General features: G+C 43.5%; 1 protein-coding gene across 1 annotated transcript in view; it reads left to right on the top strand.

The window, feature by feature from the left end:
* The window catches only part of reck (reversion-inducing-cysteine-rich protein with kazal motifs), a 109,565-nt gene that overhangs the window by 45,746 nt on the left and 49,687 nt on the right, over nucleotides 1-14,132 (top strand). The window contains exons 10-14 of the mRNA XM_078162551.1: nucleotides 91-264; nucleotides 8,225-8,437; nucleotides 10,742-10,878; nucleotides 12,795-12,938; nucleotides 13,023-13,211. Of these exons, the coding sequence (XP_078018677.1) occupies nucleotides 91-264; nucleotides 8,225-8,437; nucleotides 10,742-10,878; nucleotides 12,795-12,938; nucleotides 13,023-13,211 (857 nt within the window). The remainder of the gene's footprint in view (nucleotides 1-90; nucleotides 265-8,224; nucleotides 8,438-10,741; nucleotides 10,879-12,794; nucleotides 12,939-13,022; nucleotides 13,212-14,132) is intronic.

Below are 14,132 nucleotides of genomic sequence, written 5' to 3'. Positions count from 1 at the left end.
AGAGGAATTCAGTTTGTGAGGCAGAGTACAGGTTGAGGTGAAATGTGTTAGCTGTCGTTATAACCCAGTCTCTGTCCTCCGCTCTGAAAGGGACATGTGTCAGGAGATCAGCACTAACTGGGGCAGCCAGACGTGGCAGGACTTCGACCAGCTCTGTGAGTACAACCCAGTGGAGACGGAGCTCATCAACTGCCTGGCTGATGTCAGAGAGCCCTGTCAGCTGGGCTGCAAGGACCTCGCCTACTGCACCAACTTCAACAACAGGTCAGACTCCCACACACTCACCAGGGCCGACCTCGCCGGAGTTTGTCATGGTGGAGTATTTTACCCACAAATGATATTTTGACATCGAGCCATTGTCCTGTCAGTCAAAACATCTATTAAATGAGTGTGTCCATATATCGGACAGTGACCACAACCTGCTCCAGATCAACACAAGCTGTTTTTTGTTTTTTTTTGACTGGATGCTTTTAGAAGCAGTAGAAACAGTGAAAGAGTTCCTCAGCTCACGTCTCTGCAGCTGACTCAGTGCACACTTTATCACAGTTATCTCTGGTGCTTAAATTTCATTTTCTATCATTATTAACAGATCAACTGACATTTAAACTTTTATGTGCAGCTCTCTGAATAATAGTTCAGCAGCTTTTATCTTAAGCCTCTTTCCCACCGCACAAAGAAAACTCCCCACTATATCTGGCATTCACTTCCAGGACAAATGACTCTGCATTAGTCAGAGGTATCTGTCAGCTCCAGCTCCAACCAGCTTCTTCTTTATTATTATTTTACCTACAGATTTTTACACTAACAACACAAGCCTTCAGAGCTGCCTTAATTCTTTGTGGCACAGATTCAACAAGGTGCTGGAGACATTCCTCAGGCTGTGGTGTTTAAACCATGCTCAGTTGGTACTAAGAAAATCTCCCCCACACCATTACACCACCAGCAGCAGCCTGAAGCGTTGATACAAGGCAGGATGGATCCATGCTTCCATCTGAATGTGGTTTTTCCAATCTTCTATTGTCCAGTTTTGGTGAATTGTAGCCTCAGTTTCCTGTTGTTAGCTGACAGGAGTGGCACCTGGTGTGGTCTTCTGCTGCTGTAGCCCATCTGCTTCAAGGTTGGACAAGGTGTTGTTGCTTCAGAGATGCTCTTCTGCACACCTTGGTTGGAACCAGTGCTTATTTGACTTCCTGTTGCCTTTCTATCATCTTGAACCAGTCTGGCCATTCTCCTCTGACCTCTGGCATCAACAAGGCATTTTGGCTCACTGGATATTTGCTCTTTTTGGGACCATCCTCTGTAAACCCTAGAGATGGTTGTGCTGAAAATCCCAGTAAATACTCAGACCAGCCCGTCTGGCACCAACAACCATGCCACGTTCAAAGTCACTTCAATCAGCTCGCCTTCACCATGTCTACATGACTAAATGCGTTGAGTCGCTGCCACCTGATTGGCTGATTAACTATTTGCGTTAACAAGTTGTCGAACAGGTGTACCTAATAAAGTGGCTGGTGAGTGTATGTGCTTATTTTTGCCAAAAACAGATATCACTCTTGGCCTCTCTTGATATTTCAGTAGGTCTTGAGGCTTACTTCTCAGCTGCTTTCAGCTCTTTGTTGTACTCTTGATCGATTTATTGATTGTTTGGTTTTATTTATAGATTGTCAGATTCAAAAGCAAAATATAAAAGGATCACATGTAAAAGTGAAAACACTTCAACTTGCCTCAACTTTTAGTTCAACTACTTTCAGAGCTTAGATGGAAATTAACAACTCCTCTGCCTGCAGGACTTGAACTTAAAACCAAATTACTAATGCTGTCACTTGAGCTGATTTTAACTTCTTTCAACACACTCCAGCCGACACTTCAGGTCCTTTCAGTGTTTTAACTAAAGTGCAACCCCTGCAAAATATCCCATTGATAAAGAATTACATTGAAATCATTTTACAGTGTTTTCACCTGCATTCAGCAAAGCTAGCACACTCACACTTTGTTCAGAAAATGTTTCTATTTTTATCAGTTTATTTGTATCAGACTCTTTTCTCAGTCCCTCAAATGTGCCTCTGAACATCTGTGAAAATGCATCATTTAGCACCCGAAGGAAAGAAAGAGGCCGAGAGGGAAAACAAGAGACATTGTTGTGTTGAACCCGGTGTGACCCCGGAGTTATCAGGACCACAGCATGTTTTACACACTGTCTACAGATGGGGCCAAAGGCCAAATGGAACGGCTTCAAAGGCTGCACTGGGAAGTCACACTAACACACACACATCAAAACAAACCCAAGTGTACTTCACACATACACGCAGCAGTCTGCAGGTCACCTGGTGAGTGAGACAACCACAAAAGCCCACAGTCATTTGATACTGTGGAGCGTTCTGAGAAGCCTGGCACGTGTTTTGAACCAGAGACGAGATGTGAGTTTGTTTTTTCACACGAGATTCACTTAGATGGAGTGTTAGATTAAGTTTAAATAAAAGTCATTTAAAAATGTGACACTCTATAAACTGTAATTGTACCTATAGATTCCTGGGGCTGCTGAATATATCAAGAAAAACTTTATGATCTGTTCACTCACGGGCAAATTCACAAAAGGATTGTGCAGCTTTGCATCCCCTTAAACCTGCACAAATAAGACAAAAAGAAACTGTGCAATTTCAAAGCACCTGCACAGGGTGAAATGCACCCTTAACTGTGCTGCCAGGCAAATAGTGTCTCGGTGCTCCTGTGCTATTGGCACCTAATTAAATTAGGTAATATACATAAAGTCTGAAAAATTGTCTCCTTTCTAAGCAAATGAGCCTAATTAAAAAAGAAAAAGTCCAGTTCACAAAGATCAGCCCTAACAAGCACATGCAATAATGAAATTTTTTAGCAGGAATGCAGTTTAAAAGTTTCCCTTTTCGTTTTCTCTCTTGCCGTTTTCCTGCCTCCTGTGTTCTCGGCATTTATACTTTGCCACATGGATTAACTGCAACAAGACACAAAAAAGGGCAAACCTCACTCAGCTGCAAAACTTCAATGATGTGTTTGTGCTGTAATATCATGAGTGCAGTATCTTTTGTGAAGTGGACCTGAAGTCGGGGCAGATATCTGTTTGCAATTCATGCTGCTTTCTTGCCCGTCAGTGTGTATCCTGTAGCATTTATGGTCTGTGACTAACACGGTAACATCAAAATTGTGCTCTAACAATTGACCAACGAATGTCAGATAGTAACCAAGATTTAGGATCTATTCAGAGGCTTGAAACATAAAGTGCACAGCACAGGATTTCACAAATTTCCTTCAAACTGTCCGTGGCAGGGGTAGGCAACCTGCGACTCCGGAGTTGCATGCAGCTCTTTGGCCCCCCTTCAGTGGCTCCCTCTGGCTCTGAGAAAAAAAATGGAAATTAATCATTTATTTTTTGACATTTTAATTAAAATTTTGGATTTCTGTGGGCCTCGAGAAGTTCTTACATTCTCTGGGTGTAAAAACGTGCAGCCTGTACATCTATAGTAAAGGAAAAAAAGTTTCGTCAATGAAAACTTGCATCATAAAAAGTTAAAATCTCAGAGGAAAATAGAGAATTTAATAGTGCTTGGATTCATTTACTTTCAACACCAACTCTGCAAAGTTGCAGCAGACCTGCAGTTTTCTGGGAGTTTGGTCCAGATACGTGGTGCATAAAAACTAAACACTGCTTCTCCATGTTTAGTCTTGACTGTGGGGACACAAAGCAGATCTGTCCCTGAAGACCTGAGAGGTCTGGATGGTTCAAAGTGTAGCATAAGAGCAGACATTTAAACCATTTAGTGCTTTATTAACCAACAGCAGTGTCTTAAAATTGATTCTCTGAGAGAGAATAAAAACAAAAATAGATGATCAGATGTGCGCTGCTCTGGACGGGCTGCTGTCTGGGACGTGTCGTGTGATTTCCTACCAGAAATGCATACACAACAGTTCATATGATATACGAATTTGTGCCCCACGAATGACGTTACATCCTTGGTGTAAAGTTATGAAATTAACCTAAAGTTACGACGGTTAGGTTTAGGAAAAGAAACATGGTGAGGATGTCCCCAACCTGCCTCCTTACAAGCACACTTGGGACTGTGTCCTAGTTTACTGCTGTCAGCTCACTGGTCACGTGATCGCAGTCTTTCAAAGTACATGGGATAAGTACAAATTTGGGTACGTTGCATGTCGTAGGAAAACATACGAAGTTTGTGAGAACTGCCTGATGTGACGAGGCCAGAAGTCTCTATGAGGCAACACTGGGACACAGCAGTGCTTTGAGTTAAATGGTCAACTTGTAATTTAAAAGTTTTTTTTTTTTTTTTTTACATCCCCAAGAAAACATTGCCATGAGAGGTACAGCCTTCTCTGAAAGTGAACAGCATTATGGGCGATTAAGAGGCATTGATACCCCCTCAGAAGTATTTGTGTTGTTTGAATTACAAGTGGATTTTTTTATCACTCACAAAGACAATATTTTGGCAAGCTGTGGTTTTTAGATCATGATGGTACAGAGCTCATGCTGTGGCATTGTGGGATCTGAAGTCCAGGCAGACAATCTGTGTGTAAGGCTCTATGAGTTTCCTTTGATGGGCTCCAGGGGAGCCTCGTATGGGTCTCTGCTCCCCTGAGGGGTTCAGACACTGGGCTGTGTAGCCGGGAGCAGCATGGAAGACAAACACTTGTCTGGAGGTAGTGGAACACGGGGCTAATAACTGAGTGTGGGTCTTTCTTCATCTCTGTGGGTGTAAGACAAAAAAGTTCGGACCTTAAATTAGAAACAATCCCTAAACACATCATGCCAATCCTGATGAACAGTACTACGTCCAAATTGGGATGGTTTTGGACAGTAATGGTTGACCTATCAGCCCCAGGGAGGTTATCAAGAGGTATTGCTGTATTCTTTGACAGAACATTAAGTAGTCACTCTCTGCTTCTGAATACATGGCAGATGTGACTGTAGCTGTGTCCCAGTTAAGAGGTGGTTCCATTATATGAAAATCTGGGGTCCTACAGAGGACGCACAGGCTCAGGCTGACCAAAACAAGACAGTCAAGCCTCACAGAGACTGATGTAATGTTGCATTTGGGCAGTATGGGTTGTTTATCGGCAGGAAGTTGCTCTCAAACAGACATAAAATTCTGAATACTAGAGGCTTCTTATGCTTGAAAAAAAGTTTGAATGACGTACTGTGTGCGTAAAGGCAAAAGTGTGTCTTCCTGTTCCCAACGGCCACACTCGAAGGCTGGGTGAACAGCCTGGCATCATAACCTCCGCCTGACTGCATCCTGCTGCCTCTTTGATCTCTATCTAAGAACACTGTGGGCCATATTTTAATCACACGAGCACAAGTGCAAAGTGGAAGGTCTTGGCCACACAGACTGTGCAGGCCTCTCCCAGTGCAGCTGCTTATTTGGTTCATGCATGCACTGCTCGCTTCGGTCAACGCTCCACCTTGAAAATAGGTCCTCTGTGTGTTTATGGGGTCAAATGAGGATAACGATGCACACTTTTGGACAGTCTCATCGAGGCCATTCATAGTTTTCGGTTGTAGGGTTGGGGGATATGGGCAGAAATTCATATCTTGGTATTTTCGATAAAGTGAGCTCCATGTTCAGCTGCAAGTCAAAGCCACATTTGAAATGTGACAAGCACTTTTATAAAACCAGACTGTGATCAAAATAAAATGCAAAGACAGGGTTTTTTCCCTGTTTGAAAATAAACAGCTGATAAAAATGAATAGCAGGGCTGCACGTTAACTTTGTGCACGCAGCACTGGAGCTACAGAGGTTTCAAAGGTTTGAGCACAGGACACTGAACTATACCATGAGTATAAAAGTATCAAGTAGGTCTACATCCACTGTTGCCTGAGACAATTACAAATCTTTGTGGGGGAGTTAAAAAGTCATTTTCCATCTGCTGGCCTTTCCAGTGAATCTAGTGCTGCTAAAATATTTTTATTTATTTAGGCTGTTAATCTTCTAATCAGCGATGTACTGCACATAGTGATGGCCAAATGAAGCCTCATGAAGCATTTTCTGTTTTTTTTTTTGTGCGCCCACCCTCTGGCTCCCTCCTTGGTTAACACCATTATCTCTGTCACCACTGTTGTTGTTAAGTGTTGTCTAGTGATGGCCAAATGAAGCCTCATAAAGCATTTTCTTTATTTTCTGAGCCCACTAGATGGCACTTTTTTGTTCAACAAAAGGTTGAAAGCACACTGAATTGCCATTCTTTGAGCCTCTGTCTTTAAAACATGAGCGCCATCTAGTGGGCTCAGAAAATAAAGAAAATGCTTCATGAGGCTTCATTTGGCCATCACTAACTGCACATGTGCTACTGCTGTCATTCATCTCACAGACTGATTTAGTGTTAAGTGCAGAAGTATGCGATTTGAGACACTGATCGTCTACTGAAACTCAGCAGTATCAGACATGCTGCCTCCCTACACCTGACCTCTCAGACCTCAACAACACACTGTGTACATATGTACATGAGTAGATGTGGGGATAAAGGAAAGAGCATGAATGTATATGTGTATATATGACCATATGTCCACCGTATGTGTTCCTCGTGTTTTTCTTGTGAGACATAAACGTGCAGATTGTGAAAACAAATGTCCTTCATGCACAATAAAAGCTTTCTATCCATCTAAAGAGTAATGCAGTGCAAAGCAACAATACATCTGTTAGAGGCAGATGTGATATTCATGGTGATGTACTACCAGACAATGATGAGTGAAAGACGATCAATCAGGAAGGAAGGAAAAACACAACGGAACAGACTGTGAAGTTGTGATAGATGGGATTGTTGTGCTCAACCTGAAAATGTCTATTTTATAACTTTGTTTGAAAAGAGGATGAAGAGGTCGGATTGTACACCGATCAGCCACAACATTAAAACCACCTACAGGTGATTGTCTTGTTACAATACAATGTTCTTCTGGGAAACCTTTGGTGCTGACATTCATTTAGATACCACTCAACGCGCTCCATCCCCCAACTGCTGTTGCAGACCAAGTACCCCCCCTCATGGCAACAGTACTCCCCGATGGCAGTGGCCCCCCAGCAGGATAATGCACCATGCTACACTGCAAATATTGCTCAGGAATGGCCCGAGGAATGTGACAAAGACCTCAGAGTGTCAACCTGGCCTCTAAATTCCCCAGATCCCAATCTGAATGAGCGTCTGTGGCACGTGCCATTACCCCACCTCACAACCCACTGGACTGAATGGATCTGCCGCCAACACCCTGGTGCCAGACACCGCAGGACACTCCCAGAGAACCTGTGTCCACGCCTCAACAAGTCATAGCCAAGTCCGATCCAAGGAGGCCCCACCTTGGATTAGGGGTACATCTGGGGCACAAGAATCCTTGAGCAGATTGGGACCGGGGAAATTTGGAAGCCAGGTCGACACCTTGAGCTTTTTGTCACGCTCCTCAGGCCGTTTCTAAACAGTTTTTGTAATTTGACATGGTGCGTGTTTTTTGCAGGGGGGTCACTGCCATTGGGGAGCACTGTTGCCATGAGGAGGGGTACTTGGTCTGCAATGGTGTTTGTGTGGGTGGAACATGTCAGGTGGTATCCACATGAATGCCAGAACCAAAGGTTTCCCAGCAGAACAATGCATTGGAACAAAATAATCAAAGTTTTTCACTTCGCCTGGCAGTGGTTTGAATGTTTAGGCTGATCGGCGTTCGTGCTGCAGCAGCGCTGATTAAACTGCCGGGACTGCAACTCTCCATCACTGCGTTCAGGGAAGAGCATCAGTGTAGCTGCTCTTAATAAGAATCAGCTGAGTGCCACATTTAGTTTTGGGTTGAGAGGAAAACCATTGTCGACCATTTGGGGGTTAAATAAAGTTAAGGATCCAGGGTTTTACACACACACACACACACACACACACACACGGTTGTCTAAGATAAACAAAGCTTCCACTCATCAGGAGGAAATGGAATGATGTAACCACACCCAGAACTGGAACCTTCTCTAGTTAAACCACCAATTAGCTGACTCACTTGAGACCAAACCCACCAATCAGACATCAAAGACACTTCCTGATGCAGTGGGAGAAGAAAACAACCCTCACATTATCCACAGGGACCCCCTCTAAGGGCACTCATTCAATCCCCCTGCGCTGGCAATTACGTAAATAACTTTTTCAGTACTATTTTACTTTGAGTTCTTCCAAAATCACCTCTGTCTGTCTGTCTGTCTGTCCACAGGCCGACAGAGCTGTTCCGCAGCTGTAATGTCCAGTCAGACCAGGGTGCCATGAACGACATCAAGCTGTGGTCCAACGGTACGATCAAGATGCCATTCATGAACATCCCCGTGCTGGACATCAGGAAGTGTCTGCCGGACATGTGGAAGGCGGTGGCCTGTTCGCTGCAGATCAAACCATGCCACAGCAAGTCCAGAGGAAGCGTCATATGCAAGTATGTCCACTGCCATCCTGTAAGAGACAAGTTCCTTCCCACAGTGACTAGAAACAGGGTGAACATGACCAGGAGGTCAATGTGGAGTGAAACTAAAGTTGACCTTTTAACAGCACTGACTTCTGGGTTTCTGTGTCTCCCCGCCGGCGATAGCTGTGGCCAGAGGCGTTATGTCTTTTGGTTGTTCGTCCGTCCATTTGTCCATCCCATTTTTGTAAATATCTCAAGAATGACTTGAGGGAATTTCTTCAAATTTGGCACAAATGTCCACTTGGATGTAAGGAACAAGTGTTAAGACTACAGGGTTCATAGGTCCAAGGTCAAGGTTATTGTGACCTCATCTGTCTCATTCTTGTGAATTCAGTCCCAAGAATACCTCGATAGAATTCTTTTAAATTTGGCACAAACATTCCCTGGGACTCAAGGATGAACCGATAAGATTTTGGTGGTCAAAAGTCAAGGTTACTGTGACCTCGTCCGTCTCATTTTGTGAACGGGATATCTAAAGTAGGCCTTCAGGGAATTTCTTCAAATATGACACACCTGCACGAAAGAATAATTTGATTAAAATTTGGGTCAAAGGTCAATGTGACCTCATAAAATATGTTCTCGGCCCTAAATCAGGAATCATGTACTACTTACGACAAAACTTCACACACATGTTTGAGAGGACAAAATAATGAAGTGATGACATTTTATATCCAAAAGGTCAAAGGTCAACTTCACTGTCACATCATAATGTTCTTCAAAAACATTTTTCTGACCATTAATCAACACCATAACTCCACATCAACGATAGCCATGGCAGGAGGCGTTGTGTTTACGGGTTGTTCACCCATCCATACACACATTTGTCTGTCTGTCCATACATACATACGCCCCATCCTTGTGAACATGATATCTCAAGAATGCCTCGAGCAATATTTCTTGAAATTTGGCATAAATCTTCACTTAAACTTCTGGAAACAGCACCGTCTACATTGTCATGTAAACTTGCAATATGCAGTTCCTCTGAAAATGGAGACTTTTCGCTCATGTGCATTAATGTTCCAGTCACTAGGCATGTGCGAGAACGGCGACCATCACAACAACAATGGCGGACTCCTGAGCTCTGTTTGTGCTGCTCACTAGTGATGGCCAAATGAAGCCTCATGAAGCATTTTCTTTATTTTCTGAGCCCACTAGATGGCGCTCATGGTTTAAGGAGAGAGAGGCTCAAAGAATGGCAATTCAGTGTGCTTTCAACCTTTTGATGAACAAAAAGCGCCATCTAGTTGGCTCAGAAAATTAAGAAAATGCTTCATGAGGCTTCATTTGGCCATCACTACTGCTCATCCCGTTGAATTTATCAACGCTTCTCCAGCAAAGTGGAGATTTACCATAGCAACTACACATCATCGTCTGTCCAGACAAACGTTCGTGCGGTTGCCATTTTGTTTGTTTGTACATCTCCGCTCTGTAGAAGGAAACGCATGTGCGTAGGCGCGTGTTGTTCCATTACAAAGTCACACTGCCAACTACTGGCCTGGCATGTAAACTACAGTGTCTTTTGCGGATCCATGTGCACCACGATTGTTATCAAAACACTGTCGCCTCAGCGCAGATTTTTTTCAAAACAAAAATGCAAAACGATTCTGTTTTCAGAGGATGGTTTATGTGTAAAAATGGCCTAGATTCTGCATCAAACCCAAGTAGTAACTTAAGGCATGGATGGATGGAAGCTCACTTCAGATGATTCATTTTATGGATGTGGTTTGGTGTAATGACTGGTAATTATTTGTCTCCTACATGAATTTTGTGGTGTACATTTGTCTCGGCATGTTTGTCTGTTGACCTTAAATGACCTCGTTTTTCTCATAAAGGCGCGAGGTGTTCAGCCTCTCACTCGTCCTGTTCCTCCTCTCCACTGCAGTCAGTGCTGAGTGATGAGAACAGAAGTAATGTGCCTGACATTTGATGGACAGAGGGAGGCTCTGCCCTGCTCTCTGGATCTGCTGTGTCATGTCTAGAGAGTGTGTGTATGTGTGTGTGTGCCCCTCAGGCTATATATCTTGTTCAGTCATTTGTCAGATACAACCCTCCTCTCAGGTTTTAAGCTCCCACCCGTCTCAAATGACATTACACTATCACACATCCAGCTACAGGCTGTGTGTGTGTTGGCAGAGCCTCTCACTCTACACCCAGTCTAGCTGACAAACCTCAAATCTGCATTTGGAGACACTGAAGTTACACATCGCCACTCCATGTTGATTGATTCTTACAGATTTGTTTCAAGCAGTGCCTGTATCTCTTATCTGTCCTCAGGTCAGACTGTGTGGACATCCTGACCCAGTGTGGTGACAGGAAACGTTTCCATGAAGGTCAAACTCCAGAGAGGATCTGTGAGCTGCTGTCGCCCATTGATGACCCTGAACGCTGCATCCCCCTCCACAGATACCTCAGTGAGTCAGCAGTCATTCTTTCCTGTAGGAAAATGTAGAAGAGCTCAGTTATAGATGGATATAACTCATTTTGAAAACCTCAAATACCACGTAAGATTTCATAACCATACTGCTTTCAGTCCCTCAAAAGCTTAAATCAGTTTGTGGCCACCAGGGGGCAGAAGAGCATAGAGGCTCAGGAGCTGACACACAGCACTGACAGTATATCATCTCACTGAGCTGCTCTGGTTTACATTTTAGCAAACAGTTGGCTATTTATACATTGAGCAGACACAGAGCCACATTAGCATCACACTAGAGTTGTGCCTCTAGCCCTCTGACAAGTTCAAGATCAATAGTCTCCAGCCTTTAGCTAACTGTGTCTGCTGTTGGTGCTGCAGGTAGTTTACAGTGGGTTTATTTGCTGCTGCTGGAATTAAGGCTGATGAGAATATGGAGACAAAGATATTAAATAAATGTGCCATAACACAAAAACAATGAGTTTAGTGAGCTCTGTCAGGCAACAGTATCAAAGCAGATGAGAGTGAAGCAAGATGGCAGGAAACTTCTGATGACTTCTGTGTGTCTTGCACTTGATAAACTTAGCAGATACACATAGGCGATAGCGACACCTGATGTAACGTAATGAATATGAGTGACAACATCAACATAATGTATGCAAATACAATATGCAGCACATAGTAACTCACTGTGTGCGTGTGGTGGGACAGGAAAGGAAATGCTTCAGAGGTTGCCTGAGAATCACCTGGTTTTTAGAACTTCCTCATGGGCCTTTACCACGCTGAGTCAAACCCTGCCGTGCCGATTTGCATTTCCATTGTCAGGTTAGACGTGTCGTGCCACGCCGAGCTGCACCAGAGATGGACTTTCTCCAGAGTAGATCCAAAAACTGGGGCACTTGCCCTTAAGTGGGTAGTGGTGACATCTGTCCCATTCTCGTAAATATCTCAAGAACAACTTGAGGGAATTTTCTTGAAATGTGGCACAAATGTACATTTGGACACATAAATGACCTGATTAGATTTTCAAGGTCAAAGGTCAAGGTCACTGTGACTTTGTCTGTCTCATTCTCAGGAACACCATTTGGGATTTTTTTTTTAAATCAGATTTGGCAGAAACTTTAATTTGGACTCAAGGAGAAACTGATTAGATTTTGGTGGTCAAAGGTCAAGGTCACTGTGACCCTGTCTGTCTCGTTTTTGTGAATGTCATATCTCAAGGACACTGTGAGGGAATCTCTTCAAATTTGGCACAAATGTCCACTTAAATTCAACAACGAACTGATTGGATTTTGGTGGTCAAAGGTCACTGTGACCTTGCATCTGTCTCATTCGGATGAACGCAATAGCTCGCGAACACCTGAAGGAATTTCTTTAAATGTGACACAAATGTGCACTTGGCGGAAGAATAAACTGATGATGATTTTGTGGTCAAAGGTCAAAACTTTACACGTCAAGTAAGATAAAATAATGAAGTAATGACATTTTATATCCAAAAGGTCAAAGGTCAACTTCACTGTGACATCATAATGTGTCACATAATGAGAAAGTTTGTGACCTGGCTGCCATTTTAAAAACAGTACACTAAAATATGTTTCTGAAAACATTTGAGGAGAGAAATATGCAGCACAGCAACAGAATCTTGATTTTATATTTGATCAGCACTGCCTAGTGTGACAGTTTGACCACAGTTCATAAGCTTTGATCGACATGCTGTGTTAGAGACTCCTCATCTCTGATTGGTTGCTGCTGACTGTAGATTCTGGCAAATGCCATTACAGGCAGTAGGAAGAACTGTCTCACGTACTTCTTTCAGGGCGTAGTGACAGTTTCAGCAAATATGACTCAAAGTGTTTTTTCATAAAAGTTACCAACTGTTTCCATATCCACCCCTACCCCTTCACACACTCCGTCCAGCCCCCAGTTCCCTAGGCAACAACATTGTGGAGGAGGTCGTCCATCCATGCAACCCCAACCCCTGCCCTAACAACCACCTATGTCAGGTCAACAGGAAGGGCTGCCTTGATGAACTCAACTGTCAGCCATACCTCTGTGTGCCAGGTACGAACAGATACTGCTACACCTCAGCAGCTTTACTGTGTCTGCAGCATGCCACTCATCCTGAGCGTGTGTGTGTGTCTTCAGGCTGTAAACTGGGCGAGGCCTCAGAGTTCCTGGTGCAGCAGGATGCTCGTATCCAGGTGCCAACTCGCGCTGGCCCTGCCGGGTGCTACGAGGTGTGCAGCTGTGGTCCCAGTGGGCGCCTGGAGAACTGTGTGGAGATGCCCTGTGTGGACACCAACAAGCCGTGCGTCGTAGGAGGACAGAGGAGGAGTAAGTCTTACCTCATGTCTGTCCACAGGTCCCTAGAAGACAAAACAACAAGCCTCAGACACAGCAGAATCTGTATATGTTGTACAGGTGTCTTAATGCTAATCTGAGTGTTCAACTCTGAAAAACTCAATCCATTACCTAAATCTCCTGGTGGTGTGTGATGAGGACGGCAGTGATGAAAAGGTGATGCCACTGCTGGTGAACGACATTCCTGGATGACACTCATGAATGAAGTCATTAGATTCATCACTTCCTGTGGGGAGGATAATTACATTTGGACAAGTATGATTAATATACAGCGTCCCAATCAGAGCAGCAGGGCTCTGCTCCCTTCATGCCAGGCAGTTTCATTACAGATTAACACCACCCTGTCTCCTAACAGTCAGAGCTGGTTTTTGGTCGCATTAAGAACCATCCATGTCTGCTTCTTAATTAATACAGGTAATATTATTGATTATACATTAATTCAGACATTACAGCATCTCCATCTCAGCTCCGACAGTCCGTTACACAAGTTCTTTGTAATTTTCAACCCAGCCTAGTTTTAGTATACTAAACTAAACTAAGTGTACACTAAATAGAGATTTGCACAAAAACATAGGACTTACTTAGAGATTAGTTGTTTGTAATTATTTAACTTTGAGTGTAACTGTTGCATTGCTCATGAAACCAACCGACAAAATGAACGTGTTGATACACACCGATCAGCCAAACCATTAAAACCACTGACAGGTGAAGTGAATAACTTTGATTATTTCGTTCCAATATAATGTTCTGCTGGGAAACCTTTGGTTCTGACTAGTGATGGCCAAATGAAGCCTCATGAAGCATTTTCTTTATTTAATGAGCCCACTAGATGGCACTTTTTGTTCAACAAAAGGTTGAAAGCACACTGAATTGCCATTCTTTGAGCCTCTCTCT

Source organism: Epinephelus lanceolatus, chromosome 20 (assembly GCF_041903045.1).
Source record: "Epinephelus lanceolatus isolate andai-2023 chromosome 20, ASM4190304v1, whole genome shotgun sequence".
Classification (NCBI taxonomy): domain Eukaryota; kingdom Metazoa; phylum Chordata; class Actinopteri; order Perciformes; family Serranidae; genus Epinephelus; species Epinephelus lanceolatus.
Note: the sequence above shows the minus strand (reverse complement) of the source record. Positions and strands in the feature narration are given on the sequence as shown.